Here is a 19,242-nt window from a genome sequence, read left to right as displayed (position 1 = left end):
TCTGATGAACACAAAAATAAGTTACAAAGGAGGCTGCCCGACCGAATTGATAGAAAATGTGGAAAAGGTAACTTCTATTTCTTTTCCAGCTTTTACTTAAAATTGCTGAGAATAGTGAGGAAACTGGCACAGTAATTTCTTCATCTAAACAAACATAATTAGTCATAGGCAAAGTGTCTCTTGGAAATAAGCTCTCATGAACTGGAGGTTAAGGGTCAGCAAGGTAAAAGGGTTAGATTTTTGTGACTGAGCTGATCAGCTTGAATTGGGAAATTTCTCAAGTTGCCAAATCCACCTTGCTGGAAAGGCCATCCAATGACACAGTTTTCATTCGGGAATGGGAATGTTGGGCGAATTCAGAATGCTAACCCTGGAACTGAACGTAAGTGGCTACAGTAGCAGCAGAATACTGAGGCAGGCTGATCGGAAAGCCGGCCTCAATTCTCAGGACTCCATCCAGTTGATTGTGTTGATTGCTGTTAGGGGAATCTGACATTCCCTCATACCTCACCCATTCACCATGCCAACTCATACTATCTGTCAAACCCCGATGCTTCTAGTCCGCATATCAGCTCATATCAATTTAAGGCCCTTCCATACACCCAATGTACACTTTTAGCAGAGCCAATGAACCACACAGTAGCAATGGCATGTTAATAACTGCTCAGAAAAAAAAACTAGTCTCCAATTTTAAGTTGAGGTAAAATAAGTTGCTGTTTCTCCACCTTTTGAGAAGTCTTAATGAGATAAATTATTAGAACATCAATAATAAAAGTTTCAAATACTTCACACATTTCAATTTTGTGGAAGTACACATTGAGATATTGATAACAGAGATCACAGACAGAATTCTTTGCTCTAACCATTTAAAGATGTCAATCAGCAATGTCAATAGTTCTCTACAATTGTCAAAACAGAAACACTTGCTAACATCATCCTTTGCTCCGTCAGTTCTAACTATAGAGCTCTTATGCCTGTCCTCATTATATGTTCCTGGCTGCTTCATATGGTTAAAGAACAGATGTTATTCTCAAAACAAGATTATTGAAAAGATGAATCTTTTCTGAGTATTTTTATACAGGATATCTAAATGATTTATTGGTTCTGTACATACCGCATCCTGGTTAAATGGGCATAGAGGACAATGAGTAGGGAGTGATTTGGTATGAATAGTAGGAGGGGCAATAAGTTGGTGGTGGGGGGGTAATGACTGGCACTAAGTTGGAGATGGAGGCAGAATGGGGGCCATTTTAGTGGCATGGGGCCTTCAATAAGACATTTAAGTCTACCCTTAAAAAGATTTGAAATCCTGATTATGGTTCACAAATCCTCTGAGGGGCTGTGACCGAGGAGTAAACAGAAAGCTTGCCTGGCTCCTTGTAGGTTGCGGAGGTCTAGGAGACGCCTGTACCAGATATCGAGCCGGCAAAATCAGACGCTCATGTTGCAAGCTTTCTACCCACTGTTTTATCTTGGTTCAGAAAAAATAAGGGGTTGTGGGAATGGGGAACCAGAATTGGGTGCCACCTTCCATTCTTGAATGGCACCACATGACTCCATCAAAATCTGGGCTGTTGTTTCACCTGACTAGGAAATCTGACTAGGGCACCATTTCAGGATTTTGAGCCAATTATTTCATAATCTATGACTGAGGCAAGAAGAAATGCCTTCACTCAAAAGATTATGAATATTTGGAAACTTCGGTTGTGGATGCTCCATTATTGAATATCTTGAAGGCTGAAGTGAATGGATTTTTGGTTTCTGAAGGAAACAAGGGATATGGGGAGTGGATGTAAAGTGGAAGTGTAAGATCGGCCAGGATCATACCACATGTTGGAGGAGATTCAATGAGGCTGTACGGTTTACTGCTGCTCCTGCATCTTGTGTTCTTATATGTAACTCTTTGGTCTTTTTTAAACCAAGATTGGAAACAAAAAGTCTTAGTAGAATCTAAAATGAGCATTAGTGAGCAAGTTATCAGGTGAATGGTTGAGAGAGTGCTGCTTTATACACCTGCTGATGACTTATTCCATTGTTTTGTAGAAAGGGCTTATATTGGCCAGAGTGGATTTGTCCTGCTTTCTCTGGACAACATTCGCAGAGGTCATTTTCCACAAAGTTGGATAGATGTCAATATTGTAAGTGTAATAGAACAGCATATAATTATGTTCTAAAAAGATTAAACTCTAAATAATTTAGAGTTTAAGCAAAAATGTAGAGTAATGTTTATAGAAAGATTAATTAACAATACCACGCAATGATTCCACTTGAATCGGTTTTACTTCAGAATTTATAAACAATGTTGAAATACAGATAGTGATTAAAAGGAACAGTCAGAATCAGTGGCCATAAGAGTTCCTTTCATGCTTTTCTTTGTTCTATAATTTCCTGTAACTCTGAAGTAAGGCAATTGTTTGAAAATAGCACAATATCAGTGTTTAAACCAGACTATGTACTCACATAGGGTGGGAGAAAAAATTAACATGTAAGAGAAATGACACAAGGTAACACTATCTCAGTAAAAACTGTGAACCAACCTACCACCTTCAGCATTACAGGTAAAAAATCAAAAGTCTTGTTTTCTAAAGAGCCCTTACCACTTAAGTATTGCATTTGGGTAAAAAAGAAGACAAGTAATTTTATCTTTTTGAGTCTCCCTTGCAGCCTTACATATCTCCATGTACCTAAGGGGTCCAGAGGATATTTTCTCTCACTCCATAACAATCAATAATCAGGAAAAGTCAAATGAAATGGGCAAGCTGCTTCCATTGGCAGGACAGTCAGATGCTGAAGGTTACAAATCAAGATAACTGGAATGAATGATGATAAAGAAACAGTATATTTACAGTGTTTTTTTTTAAATTATCTGGACTGGGAGTGCTGTGGAAGCTGATTCAATAATAATTTTCAATAGAGACCTGGATATATATGTGAAGAGGAATACTTTTTAGGGCCAAAGGGAAATTGCAAGGCAGTATGGCTAAATGGATGACTCTGTCAAAGGACTGGGATAAGTGCTGAGTTCTGTGCTGCATTATCCTATGATTCCATAAACTCTTCTATCCATGCTCACCTCATTAATTCAATTTTCCAATACATTAGCTCAAACATGCCTAAGGATTGGAGAATGATACATTACACAGAAATTCACGGAATGAAGAATCGATTGGATTTCTGGATCAAGCTGAAACTGGGTTATCACTAGCAAAGGTGATGGCAATGTCTGGATAATTAACAAGAGTTCCTGAACTGGCGCTTGTTTTGGGACCTGAGATTCACCGCATCATAAAGGAGATACAGCCTGACTAATATCAATTCGACATGGAGGTCTTTGGCATATATAGTTTTATTATGCACACTATACTCAGATCACGTCTTGGATAGGGCAATATTTAGACAGTCTATGAATCTATGAATCAAACCATCCAATGCAACTCTTAACAGCCTGGAAGATTGATATCCTGGCTACTGGTTTTGATGGATTATTGAGTCTGGGGTGAAGAAGTAGGTTAGCTCCATATTTGAGGTAGGATCAATGATTCTTTGAATAGCTTCGCATTGTAGGCTTACATTTGCTTCCGTGAACACAATGCTCCAGTGAATTTGAAGGGCAGTATAGAGATTGAATTGGATAGAAACTTCATGATCACAGTGCATTGCACAAAATCTAAGTGGTGTTTTATTAAGGAACTATTTTATGCCAGGCAACAAAGACATATTTGTTGTCTTGACATTTTGAGTAGAACAGCAAAGCTTGAAAATATTATACAATGATATTTGTATTAATTCCAATCATTTATTTGTTTAACTTTAAATAAATGTGTCTGTTGGCATGACCCTCCATCCGATATTCAAACTACCTCGGAACAATAAAAGGTCATGTGCTTACAGGGAATAAATTCCAGTAAGAGAGAAGATAGTGATGGCATCTTTGTAAGTTTCCCGATTCTCATTCAATTTACCATATTTGCGGAACCATATTTAGGCTGGGGAGAATGCAGATGATGGCCTGCAGGGGATATGAGGTTTGTTGGAGTTGGTGTTGAGCCCAGGTGGAATATTTATCATAAAAATCCCCAATAGATCAATAAGTGAACGAACAATGGAGTAATACAACTTGATAAATCGGACCAGGGAAATAGATTTTTTTTTGGTTTATGGATTGAATAATGAGAGGGACTTGCTGCACTGAATTATATTTTTTTTGGAGGAAAATGTGTTTAAGAAGAAACATAATCCAGTGAAAAATCACCCAATGGCACTCACAGTCTAGATAGAAGGAGACTATTTAACTTGGACTGTAAGTACAGACAATGGTCTAAAGCATAAATTTAATGAGGCATAAGTACAACAAAAGGTCACAATGTCGTTTTATAGAGGATCCAACCCATACCACTAACAGAAGGATTCAATAGATTTAAGAAAAAGAAAATGGATAAATCTTAGGCACAGAATGGGAATAAAGTTTAGGGAAAAGTAAAAGTAAAAGTGATCAAATACCCAGGAACACACTGGCCCTGATCCTGCAGAATTCTGGATAGATCAGTGAAAACAACTCACTGAGACTCAATGTTGGAGCACGTAAGGTTATACAGATATTGTGATGGTCTTTGTATTTCATTTTTGGTGAAAGGAATATTAGGTTACACAATCTGCAACAAACTTAGGAGGATAAAGTTCACAGCACAGCAGAATGCACATGGCCTGCAGAAAGGACAGGGCTATTGGGCCAAATACTCCCGCCTTGTTCTGGCAGACGTTCATCACATAACCCTCCATGAAAAGCTGAGTTGCAAAACGACAAGAACAATCCCATCTTTTTTATCATGTCTTATTCATTTGTATTAATAGATTTAACCAAAAGCCAACAGTTAATTAACTGACCACAGGGGTTACAGCTGTATTCTATGCCAGGGTATAAAGCATCAAGATCAGTACCCATCCACGTTTTCTTTCATTAAGAAAAACAGCTCGAGATATGTCTATCCAAGGTTTTCTCTTGTGCTCTATCCAGTTTTGCACTCAAACAGTAAAGACAAAACATACAACTGATTATATCTACTGACAGATAATTAGCATACCATCCTTAGCCTCCATGATATCATGTACAGATCCACCATCGGTACTGTTTCCACTCTCTGATGCACCTGAATAACGTTCTGATGAATCCAGCTAAAATAGAAAACAAGACCATTGGTCAGTACTACCTAGAACAGCCAGATGCCCACAAAGCTATCTTCTTTGGCAGGGGGGTATCAAGTCAATATATCCAAAGTAGATGCCGATTTTGGAGAGAGTAATAGAATGCAGCTTCCAAGAGATGCTGGATTAGATTAGATTAGATTACTTACAGTGTGGAAACAGGCCCTTCGGCCCAACAAGTCCACACCGACCCGCCAAAGCGCAACCCACCCAGACCCATTCCCCTACATTTACCTCTTCACCTAACACTACGGGCAATTTAGCATGGCCAATTCACCTAACCTGCACATTTTTGGACTGTGGGAGGAAACCGGAGCACCCGGAGGAAACCGGAGCACCCGGAGGAAACCCATGCAGACACGGGGAGAATGTGCAAACTCCACACAGTCAGTCGCCTGAGGCAGGAAATAAACCCGGGTCTCTGGTGCTGCGAGGCAGCAGTGCTAACCACAGTGCCACCGTGCCGCCCACGGATCTAATTGACACTTCAGTAGTGCCCACTGTATAGATCAATTGCAGCTCAGCCTAGCACTAGGGTTGTGACTGGTGACAGTCTCTGGAATGCTGTCTTTTGTGTGCCTCCTTGCATGCCTGATCCTTAGTTGTTAGGACAGATACTAGGCTGCTTCTACATTTCAATGACAATATAGCCTATTGATGTGTCTGCTATTAGAAGCCACCCTAATGTTTCTGATACTGTGGTGTAGCCACATACAACTGGCATCGCCAGCTTTCAGCTATCACGCTGATGCAATACAAAGGGAGATTTATAAACAACACAGCGCCGAAGTTACAATGGTAAGGAGAAGCACTTTCTATAAATAAATATGTTCATGGTAAGAACATTTTGGGAGATGAAATCTACTATTCAGAAGTTAGTCAGTTCTTTGCATTATATTTGAGAGACTGAGTTTCTTCTACAGCATCCTAATGAACCATAGCCTTCCTAAACATACTTCTTCTGAAACCTTAATGGATGTAGTGCAGACTGTGGTGGAAAAGTGCTTCTCAGTTAGGATAAGGTTACACAAAGGAGAAAAAAAGAACCGTGTCCCACTCACTCTCTTTTTCTATTGTCCCTGTTCTGCTGGCAGTAGACGAATATACAATAAGCAGATTCCAAGTTTAACCTATGGTAAAGACTTAAGCATCAGATTCTGAATTTAATGGAAAGCAAAAGATTTTATATAAATAACTGAGAGAGCTCACAGGAGAACTTGCTTTTAGTTAAATAGCTGAGAAAGGGTGTATATAACTGCTTCACTCAAAACAGATGTTTTAGAAAAAAAGACTGCAGACTTTCCAAATCTGTAAACTCAACCACTTGCTAATCTGACAAATTGTTCAGGTAACAACACTTTTGATCACAGTTCACCTAATGTTAGTTTTTTTTCCTTATTTTCCTTATGGAGCCTGGAGGAGCACAATGAAAAGGTTGGACCTCCTCACTAGGCCCTCCAGAAATGGCCTCCTTATCATCTCTGGGAGATAATCCCCTGTCACCCAAATACTTCATTCGCAACCACAAGTGTCACTGTGCATCCGCCCAATTGCTCCTTCCAGTTAAAATCCCATCTAAAGTCTCTGACGTGAATGGAAATGCTTTTCATTAGATTTTATTCAGCTGTTTTCAGTGGAAGAGAACATTTTACATAAGTTGAGAAAACTGATAAGAATCAAATGCATGCCGATCCACAACTAGTTGTTGGTGAGTAGGCTTTTTTGGGGCCATAACCTCCTGTACTCTATCCGTTAGCCAATGGGTAGAAGATGATGAAGGCTGTGTCCAGATATGGTTTAATAAATATGCAGATAAGCATCTTGGTATGTTATGATGTAACTCTAACCTCTGTAGTCATGTGATAGTGACTCTGCTGGAAGGTTGGAACAAGAGTAGCTCAGAGAAGGGAACTCTGCTCTGCCATATCATCGTGTATATATTGTTAATAAACTCCATTAAAGAAGCCTTTAGGTCTGACCTGAGCTTATATAGGAAATAGAAGAACTCAACTAAAACAAGCACATTGCTTTGACAAAACAATGGCTTTTGTCTCCCCAGTTTTCTTCTCAGAATTGAGTGCCAACCAAAAGATTAATTGTTCTCACTCAAACACTGCATTACAGCACAAGTATGTTAGGATATAGCCAGATCTCATATAGATTAGCTAACATCACAATTCAATTATATTGCATGTTGAGGAAGGTCAATTTGTCATGGTCATTCTGTGCGACTCTTTCAGCTTGGAATCCACTTTGCTGTCAGTTCACAGGGGAAACAACACTTTATTACAGTACAAAGATTTGGAGAATGGCATTTTCTCTTTTGAGGCTTGGCTCACAACAAAAACAGGGAATAAAATAAGAACAATGCATAGTGAATGAGAATCTTAACTGTATCTAGTACTCAGAAAGTAGTGACTCACCCGTTGACCATGAATACGGAAATGATCAATGGCTACATGATTTCCATCAGTAAAGCCATCACCTTGGATGTTGCTGATCTCATTAATTACCTACAGTGAAAAATGTATGAAAAACAAAAGGACTGTTCAAATTTTAAAATAAAATCTCAGAGAAATCTCGCTAAAATATTCACAAATCTGTACACAATCAAGGCCTGTCTGTCACCATTACCAGGTCAAGTAATGTTACTTGTGATAATAAATCTATAATTTTTGGCTTGATGCAAATTATTTCTCCTCCTATAGATCAACTTAACTAATTTTGCACACTCAGAACAGCAATTGATTCAGACAGACATTTAATGATATACTGAAGGAAAATTACATGCAGTAGATTGTTCCAGGGCAATTTCTTTCCTCTGCAATATTGTAATCATTTTAAGATTAGGCATTTGTGAAACTGAAGCTCAATACCAAATGTGAGGCTACAGCCATCATTTATTATGCCAGAGCAGCTAGAAATTTTACACCCTGTGAGATCAACAAAAGGTACCTGTCATAGAATATTTTTCAAGTATTATTGCCAGTGTATTAAGACATTACCTACTCCACTAGACTGTCAAGGTATTCAAAGCAAAATTGCACATACCATACAAATACAGTATACACTCACTCTCATTGTATTGGCAGGAAAAGAGGTTCATATCTATAACATTATCTATAATAATAGTCAATCTATGGAAGACGCTGAGGTGGATCATCCACTGGGCATTTCTGGCTGAAATATTTGCGAATGCTTCAGTCTTACCTTTTGCACTGATATCTTGGACTCCTCCTTGATTGAGGATCAGGATATTTGTGGAAGCTCCTGCTCCCGTGAGTTGTTACTGGTCGACCAGCATTCATGACTGGATGTGGTAGGACTGCAGAACTTAGATATGATTCATTGGTTGGGGAATTGCTTTGCTCTGTCTATCACTTGCAGCTTAAGCTGTTTGGCTACAAATAGTCCTGATGTGTAGCTTCACCAGATTGCCCTCATTTTTAGGTGTGCCTCCTGGCATGCTCTCCTGCACTCTTCATTGAACCATGGTTGATCATCGGGTTTGGTGGTCCTACTAGAGTGGGGGATATGCCAGGCCATGAGGCTCCAGATTGTGTTTGAGTACAATTCTGTTGCTGCTATTCTCATGGATGTCCAGTCTTAAGTTGCTAGATCAAAGTCTGTGGTGGAGGCTGGTACAATTGCAACATTTAAGAGGCATTTGGATGGGTATATGAATAGGAAGTGTTTGGAGGGACATGGGCTGGGTGCTGGCAGGTGGGATTAGATTGGGTTGGGATATCTGGTTGGCATGGACGGGTTGGATCGAAGGGTCTGTTTCCATGCTGTACATCTCTATGACTCTATTTAACACAGTGATACTATCAGACAACGTAATGGAGGGTATTCTCAATGTGAAGGTGGGACTTCATCTCCACAAGGACTGTGCAGTAGTCACTTTTTTTGACACTGTCATGGACAGGTGCATCTGTTGCAGGTAGATTTGTGATGATGAGGTCAAATGTTTCCCTCTTGTTGATTCCCTCATCACTTGTTACAGTGCCAGTATAACAGCAATGTCCTTTAGCACTTGACCAGCTTGGTCAGCAGTGATCCTGCTGAGCCACTCTTGGCGATAGACATTGAACGGCACACAGAATGCATTCATCACCTTGCCACCCTCTGTACTTTCTCTGTGGAGTTCATCAGCCAGGGGAGCAATGATGTTGGTATGTGGTAATGAGCAGGAGGTTTCTTTACCCATAATGTGTCATAAGACTTCATGACATCTGGAGGCAATTTTCAGGGCTCCCAGGGAACTCCCTCCTAACTATATACCACTTCTGCTGGGTCTGTCAATGGGTCAAAGCATATCCAGGGATGCCAGGCAGAAATGGGTACCGCTGATGCTGGAGATTAGAGTCAAGATTAGAAAAGCACAGCAGGTCAGGCAGCATCCGAGGAGCAAGAAAATTGACGTATTGGGCAAAAGTCCTTCATCAGGAATGAGGGGATACTGATGATATTGTCTGGAACATTGTGTGTAAGGTATGATTCTGTGAGTGTGACTATGTCAAGGTGTTGCTTGACTAGTCTGTGCGACAGCCCTCCCAATTTTGGCACCAATCCCCAGATGTTGGAAAGGAGGATTTTCTACAGTTGACAGGGCAGAGTTTGCTAAAGTTGTTTCTGGTGCTTGGGTTGTTGCCATCTAGTTTGTTTCCTTTTTTGAAATATCTTAATCGATTGATACAACTGGGCCATTTCCAAGTGCAGTTAAGAGTCAATCACATTGCAGTAGGTCTAGAGTCATATGTTGACTAGACAAAGCCAAGATGGCAGATTTTCTTCCCTAAACAGCATTAGTGAATCTGATGGGTTTTTATGACAGCTAATGGTTTCATGACCATTGTTAGATTTTTAATTCCAGCTCGGAGTGATTTTTCTCATGCAACCATCTGTTCCTCAGCTCATTAATTATGTCAGCAGGCTCTTCTCAAGGAATCACATGACAGGAGAGGTGGGTTGGCATGGTACCAAGTTTAAAGTCCAGCTTTAAATTCTCCTTAAACTATCAATCTAAAGCGATGTTGGGAAGATTACTAATGTAAGACAAATTGGCTAATTTTAACTTGGATTCCAATTGATGAATGCCACAAAGAATGGACACCATGCAACTGCCAAGTGGTGAGGACAGCATTTCAATAATAATCCAATGGAGAATCATTAACATAGAAGCAATAATATAGCTCTGCTTGTGACAATGTGCTTCCCCTTCTGCTGTAATCTAACACGATAAAAATAATCATCCACTCTCCCCACACATTGAACATATTAATCATGTAGAGCTGGTGGAACACTAGGAGATATGAGATTCAACAAGCAAACCAGCGACAAGTCTAATTGTTAAGGGGATAGGGCCTAGACACAAGAATCTTTTGCCATTGTTTTCTAAACCCCTCTCTCACAACTCAAAGAACCACATCATCAGGAATAACTTTGGCTCAAACATCAATCATGCATCACCCTAGTGTAATATTACTGTGTAATCTCTAACCAGGTCTGACTGTCATTGTATTTACCTGAAAATATAGTCCTATAAAACGTGTACCAGAGCATAAACTCTGTATAGTATATTATCCTAAGAGCAGTTAAGCATCTTATAGGTGATTTTTAAAAGAAATCCTAAATTTGGCATTTCTTGCAGCAATTAGCAGGTGTTATTCTCATTATTTTGCAACTATAATGTCCAACTTTCTAAGGATCCCATTGTATTATGTGCAAAATACCACTAATTCGTTATCGCAGCAACAGTTCACAGAAGACCAACAATGGTTTTCTGGCATCTGTGATAACAAGGAAGGAAAAATTCCAAGTGAGTCACAAAACTAGTTTTTTAAAAATCATGGTTTTTACAAAGGAAATGGGTTTGTCTAAGTTTTAGCAGTTTTCCTTTTTCTAATAGATAGCTGTAAGTAATGGTTTTTGATTTCTTCGTTCAAAGCATTGCATTCCTTTGATCTGTTATTTCAATGAACTGCAACTGACAAAGAAGACACTGAACTTAGACAAGGCTTCAGTGTACCCAAGTTCCTGAAACACTGGGAGTCATAATCTGTAATAATGAATTCTTGGTACATGGTCCTGCAGCCACCCACACTGGTTTGTGGGGTCACCAAGTCACCCGTAATATCTCAAACTTTTCTTGGTGATTTTTGTATGTTGAAAGTTAAAGTAGATCAAGCCTTTTTAAGAAAATCTAATTAGAATAAAATGACTGCATTAAAGAATAAATGCTGCACATTAAGGTTGCTGAAGAAATGAAAAGCAAATTACTGAACTATGAGCAGCATCACAAGTTACATTGTTGGTGACACATGGTTCAAACTCCTATCAATGCTTCTATAAGATCAATCCTGGTGAAGTATAGGATGTCTACCACCCACTACTCAGAACTATACTTCAGCAGACTGGCTCCCATTTACAAAACACTCAGTTGTTTCTTTCCTGGTTTACAAAAATATACAACTCTACAATGGCTTAGAATTTCCTGATGTTTCCGTCCAATCTAGGAATAACATTGACAAAATCAAGTGAAACATGCAGAATGTTGATCGTACGTGAGTTACAAGCTTTTGTATACTAAATCTCTTCAATATTTTCTGATTTTCTATTGATCCATCTGCCAAAATAAGGCCCTACACCCTATTTTACACAGCTTTTCATGCAAAATTCCTACACTAGTCATTGCTTTGTACCTGCTTTCAAATTATGACTAGATTTTCAGCACAGCAGGAAATAAAATGGCCCTTTTTGGTGTTATGATTTCTTGACCTTTCAGTTATCCTCACTGATCCTACTCTCTACCTTCTCTGAATGTACATTGTCCCAGTGAAATTGTAACAGCTATTGTACAGTACCTTTAACCACTGCTCTGCCTGATCCTTGCTTTGAAGACCCAATACTATGACATCTGAATTTACTGGTGTGATCTTCAGTGTATGTTCCTTCTTTTTCACTTGCTTCTCTTTATAGATAACCGTGCTGCCAATCAGACTCACGTCCAGTTGAGGATTCTGGTCCTTTGAGCTCTTGTAGCACTGCCAGGAGGAGAGAAAAACCCCACAATCAATATTGATCATTACAAAAGCTTTAAATTTTCACTTGCTATAATTTAATATAGGGGAAGAGGGTGAGACTTAACAGAGCATAAAGAGTGATCCAAACTGAAATGTATAGGATAGTAAATGGAATCTGAAATGAAGATCATATTGAAATCATACTGCATTTGTATAGAAATAGCCAGTGTTGGAATTGCTGGTGTTATCTGATTATGGTAACAATCATAGAATCATAGAAAGAAACATAGAATCCCTACAGTGTGGAAACAGGCCATTTGGCCCAACAAGTCCACACTGACCCTCCTAAAAGTAACCCACCTAGACCCATTCCCCTACCCTATATTTACCCCTGACTAATGTACCTAACCTACACTTCCCTGAACACTCTGGGAAATTTAGTATGGCTAATTTACCTAATCTGCACTTCTTTGGATTGTGGGAGGAAACCGGAGCACCCAGAGGAAACCCATGCCGACACGGGGAGAATGTGCAAACTTCACACAGACAGTCACCTGAGATTGGAATCAACCTGGGTCCCTGGTGCTGTGAGGCAGCAGTGCTAACCATCGAGCTATCGTACTGCCGCATACCAGCTTCTATTTGACAATAAGTGCTTGGTACATGGAACATTTGGAAGTAAGAACACAACATAGGCTGGAATTTACTGTTGGTGATTTTAATGTCAGAAAAGCTGCTTTACCAGCATGTAGGTTATTTCTCAAATCCCATCTTGCACAAACAGATTGTTAACCTAATTAACATGGTCCTTACAGGAAGTTCTGGCTGGGAACAACAGGGAGTCACCACTTTGATCTCATCTGACAGGAGCTTTCCACTGGTTGTCAACCCAGGATTCAGGGTCAGGAACTCTTTTCCCTGCTCACCAGAGAAAGAGGCTTGAACCAATAGTTCTCCATCCCAGAGGCAGCAATAGTATCACTGAGCAATAAATCACTTAAAACAAACAAATCAATGCTTGCATTCAAATAGTGGACAGAAAATGCCACAGAAATTAATACCAACAACAGTTACTTCTGGCTGTTGGTCATAAAGGCTATTAATCCATTAGATTAATGGATCCCAACTTTGTTAATATGGTATCTATTCTGAATGTTTGGAAATTTTATCTTCCACTCTCTGGTCTGGAAAACATGAACTTGTGTTTTATAAAATGTTCTTACTCCAAGATAATTTATTTATCTCCCCAATGTGAAAAATGCTGCCATTCTAATAAACTACTGATATACAAATATTAAATATGAGAAAGACTTGTGCCATTATTTGGGATTTCATTGATTTTTGCGGTCTTCCTTGGGAAGGTTGATTTTTAAAAATATTTTGAAGAGTCAACAACAAAACTTTGCCACTTTCATCCAGGCAGCTAATTTACCAGAAGCTTGCAGTCTTTTATGACACAAAGTTGTTTGGCCCATTGGCCCAGCCACTTCTTTCGCCAGAGGAAAGCACAAATTCTAGCATCTTTCATCAATTCAATGGAGGCCTCTGGAGATGGCCACTGATGAGTCATGGATTTCCCCTTGGTGTTCTCATCCTCATCATAGGATTCATAAGAGCTACTGACAGCATCAACTTCATCTGTAGTGAACAAAGCATTGAAGTTTTAACAGTCATTATCACATAATCATATTTTAGTGCAATACTGTACTTTTTTTCAAACTGTGCAAGAGTAGACTACCTGAATTGTATGCTCATTCAAACAAACTTATCAAATAATTCCCTTTCTACTTCCCACGAAAAGCATTACCAATAAACAGCACTCTGCAAAAATAATGCACGTCAGTTTAAGATTCTATTTAGTACTACTTTCAGCCTATAAGCGAAACCTATTTCACAATCTTTCCTTGTTCTTTAATTTTCTGAGGGGATCAGCCACAGTTTAGTCGGCAGAACTCTCACCTCCAAGTTAAAAAGCCCCAAGTTCAGGAGTTGAGTTGAAAAATCATCGCTGAGGAATTCTGCAGTGTTTGGAGGTACTGTCTTTTGGATGAGACTTAAAAGATCCCAGATTCTATTGCAAAGAACAGCAGGACATTTTTTCCCCAATTCTTGATCAAATGTATTGTTCAACCAAATTCTGAGAAAAAAAATCACCTGATTATTCTCTCTTGCTGTTTATGGGTATTTTTCTGGGTGCAAACAATGCTGTATTTCTTATGTTATAACACTTCAGTAGTTTCCTATAGGACAGTACTTCAAAGGATATCATTAACTATAAAGTGCTTTGAGACATCTGGTATTCATGAAAAATGTGATCTAAATGCAAGGCTTCTTTCCTTTGAACTCATCAAGAGCAAAGTAATTCTGCTGAACCAGTCCTAACAGCCTATCCTTCCTATTTCTTAACTATGGAGGATTTAAAAGATATTCATTTCTTATAAGCTAAAAATAATATGAATTTTGCTGAAAAGAAGCATTTATTGAAAACTTTCATCTCAACTCATCACGATGATTTGCAAGATTACCAATGTAAAGGGGCACAACATTTTGCTTTGTTATTTCCTCTACATTGTTATTTCCTAAGAGAAAGTGAGGACTACAGATGCTGGAGATCAGAGTCGAGAGTGTGATGCTGGAAAAGCACAGCAAGTCAGGCAGCATCCGAAGACAGGAGAATCGATGTTTCAGGCATAAGTCCTTCATCAAGAACCCTGATGAGTGGAAGATTCAGAGTTCAACAAAATGTGTATCTTTCCAACAATGCTCAAGTCCTGCACTAAACTAGCAAAGCAACCTAGTAAAACCAATGTTCTTGACAGGAAAGATGGAATTACTGATTTGAAATGGTATTCAGTCATATACAAATAGGATAGCTGAGCACAAAAGGGGAGAACATATATCACCATATGCTTAGTTACACCCATCTAGGATCTCTTCCATTGACTTTGCCAAGATTTTGTCTGATATTGGAATGGTCTTAGACACTTAGCTCTAAGCAGTTAGTTGGTTTTGCTTGAGGGGGTGGCCAGTTGCACCCAGGAGCTAATTTAAAGCAAAAACAAATTACTCTTTTGGGGGTCCAGTCCACAATCATGACCAGGAAACTCGACGTTGCACCCTTTTCTGCTACTTTATACCTGGTCTGAGCAATTCTATCCCTGGCCTGACACTGTGCTGGGGGCAATGCAAACCCCTGCATTAGACATTCTGACTCTTTATGCCATAGACACGGTAAGAGGTGAGGGCATTATCAGTTTCTTGCAAAGGCAGCTGCAATCCTGTCATTATGTATCCCACATCCAAGCCTAACTTACAGATCTTTTAATCCACTTCTACCCAAGGGCTGGGAGTGCGGTGAAAGGGCCAAAACATTCTTTCAAATTCTGCTGAAAATTTCTGAATTTCAGAGGAGAAGGAAGCACTATCTCCATTGTTCTTAAAAATGCAACAAGCTTATGCAAAAACATTCATCAATATATTGTAAAAAAAATCTATTAAATAAACTTTTTGGATGTATTGAGGCATTTCTATGGCAGGTGGAACTTTAATTCAAACATTCTGACTCAGAGGTAGGGACAATACCATTGCATTATAAGGCCCCCTCAATTTTATAAGCCTCCCTCAATTTATTTTCAAACTACAACATTTTCTGAAAGCTAATTGTTACATGTAAACAAACATTTCCCCGTGAAATAGTCTTATTTAGATACATATATATTCCAGTGTCTGGTGTGAAGTTTATAATATCATGGCATACCATTATTGACGGTGTCATATGGTTCAGCTTCCTCATAGTGGCCTTCAATAGCATCTGGTCTGGACAAAGGAAATGGCTCTCTGTCTGGTATCTGCAGATGAAACAAAACAAATCCTAAATATCGGAGTCTTGTGATCTTAGATATCCCATTCTTCTTTATGTGCATATTGTCAGTTAGCTCAGTTGACTGGGTGGCTGTAATGAAGAGTAATGCCAACAGTGTGGGTTCAATTCCCACATAGGCTGAGGTTGCCATGAAGGACTCTCCTTCTCAACTTTGACCCTTACCTGAGGTGTGGTGACCCTCAGGTTAAAATACCAATGATTGTCTCTTGCTCATGAGAGAGTGGGACTATGATGACTTTTTGTCTTGTATATTGTACAGTCTATGCTGTCTGATTCTAGCTCCATAAATGCACAGCAGAAAAAGAGAAAAAAATCCTGAAAAATTGAAAATGCTAACTATCTACGACAGGACAGCCAATGGAAAAGACAATTTACAATGTGCTGAGGTAAAAGAGACTGCTTTACTGCCACTTGGCTGTGCTGTACGAATTATTTATGTTGTGTGATGAAATCTAATTCCTTCAGGGTACATTCAGTCCCAAAATGTCACTAATGTTCAATTTCAACCATGAATAAGGGAGGGATCAGTTGCAAGCTTTTCAATAGATGGTTCAAGACAGTTATGGGTTCATTGAAGAGTAATTCAAAGGATACAGGAGATGAGGCTGTCATATGAAAGCAAACCCAGAAAGTGCTGGAGAAACTCAGCATGTCTGGTATAGAGAGAAACAGAGTTAACATTTCCAGTTCTGTAAAACTCTTCTGGAGAACTAAAAGGGCTGGAAAATGTGTTTTTGATACTTTTGACAGAGGCAAAGAAGGGGCAAAGGGAACAGCTGGTGTACAGGCCAGTGCAAAGACAAGGGAGTTGTTAATTGTGGTGAAAGAGAAATAGAGAAGTGAAATGGATGCAAATTAAAGTGATAAAGGGAAAATAAATAAGTTACCTCAACTGTGAGCAAAGTAAACAAGATAAGGCTGTGGGGCGGGGGTGTGGGGGTGCAGTGGACAGAATGCAAGGGAAATGGTGGACATATGATCAGGCTTTCTAGTACACAGTAACTCAATATAGATTCCTCAAGAAAATGAGATGTTGTTCCCTGAGATTGCGTTGTGCTTTGTTGGAGCATTGCAGTAGGCCCAGGGCAGAAATGGTAGCATAAGAACAAGGGAATTTATTGAAATGGCAAGCAACCTGAAGATCAGGGTGATTCCCCTGGACATAGCAGAGGCGATCCACAATGTGGTTCCTCAGTCTGCCTTTGGTCTCATTGATGTAACGGAGACCACATTGTGAGCAGCTCAGGGAAAAACATACCATTTTCCACCTCAGCACCTGACAGCCTTTATGTTATTTTCAGTGAGATTGCCAGTTAGTTGAAGAGGCAGACAGAGATAGAGAATCCATGCTAAGAGGTACTATTGTTGACTGTGCTGCTAAATGACATTGGTTTTGTGTGGCAAGGGCTCAGGAAAGTCCAACAACGATTGAAAGCTCTGATAAGTGAGCACTCAGGAAAGGTCTGGGAGCTTTGGGAGTTCAGAAGCATCTATACACCACTAATAGTTCAATGCAGCTGAGAGTGGGGCGATGGAGGGGGTGCTGAAATGCTAACAATCTTTGCTGGATGCAACTGAATGAATGAGAGCTTCGAATAATTCAGGACTAGTGCTGGCTTGGTGAAGTCATGGAAAACTGCAGTTATGCCTGTGAGGGAGCATAGTTTCTGGAGTAAACACAGGGAAGACAGGTGATTGACCAGAACAGGAGTCACCAATGATGGAGTGGCTCTTTAAGGAGTTTCAAGGCCAGATCAGCAAAGGTGAATAATTGTGACCCTTTGCGAAGTATTAAGTGATTTAATGACTCACCTTGGCATTAACATCTGGGGAGAATTGCTGAGAAATCTGTGGGATTGGTTTTGATCGTGCTTGCTATTTGATGTGCTCTGTGGGGTGCTTAATCGCGGTCTATTACCCATATTTACCACATGTTAATTCTGTGTGTTAGAAATAATTGCTTATGTTGCAAATTGTAACACTGTTCTAAAGTTGTATTGTAACATCCATTGTTCTTTACTCAAAACTGTGGAATGTTGTGTAATTATTCTCTTAGCAAGGCCATTGGATCTTACACTTTATCATAGCTTAAAAATAAAGGTTGCTGGGTCCAAGCCAGATCGTAAAGTAAATATGACTGTCTGATCTAGGATGGTAGCAGTTGGAAAACCTCAATATTTTCTAAAATTACATCAGAATTTTCTCTCCAACAGAACTGTCAAGTTGTTACCTCAAACTGTGTGCTCTGTAAGGGGAACAATACATTTTGAGTAGTCACAAATCAATCTGAACACAACAGACTGTGCAAAGATTAGGGTAATACAGTGAAACATCACCTCCCCAAAATCACTTTTTCCAGTACAATAACCACCAGCTTCGCTATCCTTTAATGCTAATCAGCAACATGCTTAATGTACAGAGGTGCTGCCTGAAGGCCTGTTTTTTCAAATTGATTATTTCAATAGCTGCTTGTAAATTTGGCACAGATTCCATGTACCTTAGTTAAATTGAAACTCTCACTTTAATTTGTGCGGGTGAGTATACCACTGGCCATTGGGACGAGCAGCTGTTACAGTCAGCAGTGGAAATATTTCCTTCCTCTTAGCTATGCCAAGAAAGGCAGAACATTGATGCTTTAAAAGGAGCAGATGGTTAAAATGAGGACAAGGGGAAATGACCAGAACTGCCAGGATAGTATGTCTTGCAATGGTTTGAGTTCATCATTAATATTGCAAATATCCTGTAGTTTTGACAAATCTTCTACTTAGTAATATCTTATTGCCCCTTAGTATGGGTCAAACTATTGTCAGCGTTCCATTAATTTTTATAGCGATTGTTTTTAATTAATATACAGGTAGACAAGAAGCAGCAGACTGACAGACATCAGACCTGACATGCAGTATGAGTCACCAACCTTGTTGTCAATTATTAAAAAATGCAGCTAAATTCACATCAATAACAATGCCGCATTATCTTGTTAAATCTCTGTAGCTATTGGAAACCTAAAGATTCAAACTTCTCGGGGGTCACAGATTTCTAATGGAAAACATTCTTGGTGGTGTTTCAAGTGCAGAAAACTCTACTGCATGGTTACTTATAACCATTTTCCAAACTTACTAATAGATAATGCCT

General features: G+C 39.3%; 1 protein-coding gene across 3 annotated transcripts in view; it reads right to left on the bottom strand.

Annotated features, from left to right (window-relative positions):
- The window catches only part of afap1l2 (actin filament associated protein 1 like 2), a 228,315-nt gene that overhangs the window by 33,250 nt on the left and 175,823 nt on the right, over positions 1 to 19,242 (bottom strand). For all 3 annotated transcript variants that reach the window (XM_087998866.1, XM_087998864.1, XM_087998865.1), the window contains exons 5-9: positions 15,985 to 16,075; positions 13,660 to 13,865; positions 12,069 to 12,248; positions 7,626 to 7,715; positions 5,082 to 5,172 (exon numbers count right to left, since the gene is read on the bottom strand). In XM_087998866.1, the coding sequence (XP_087854992.1) occupies positions 5,082 to 5,172; positions 7,626 to 7,715; positions 12,069 to 12,248; positions 13,660 to 13,865; positions 15,985 to 16,075 (658 nt within the window). The remainder of the gene's footprint in view (positions 1 to 5,081; positions 5,173 to 7,625; positions 7,716 to 12,068; positions 12,249 to 13,659; positions 13,866 to 15,984; positions 16,076 to 19,242) is intronic.

Source organism: Chiloscyllium plagiosum, unplaced genomic scaffold, assembly GCF_037043375.1.
Source record: "Chiloscyllium plagiosum isolate Xiang-an unplaced genomic scaffold, Cpla_swu_hap1 HiC_scaffold_22, whole genome shotgun sequence".
Lineage (NCBI taxonomy): Eukaryota > Metazoa > Chordata > Chondrichthyes > Orectolobiformes > Hemiscylliidae > Chiloscyllium > Chiloscyllium plagiosum.
Note: the sequence above shows the minus strand (reverse complement) of the source record. Positions and strands in the feature narration are given on the sequence as shown.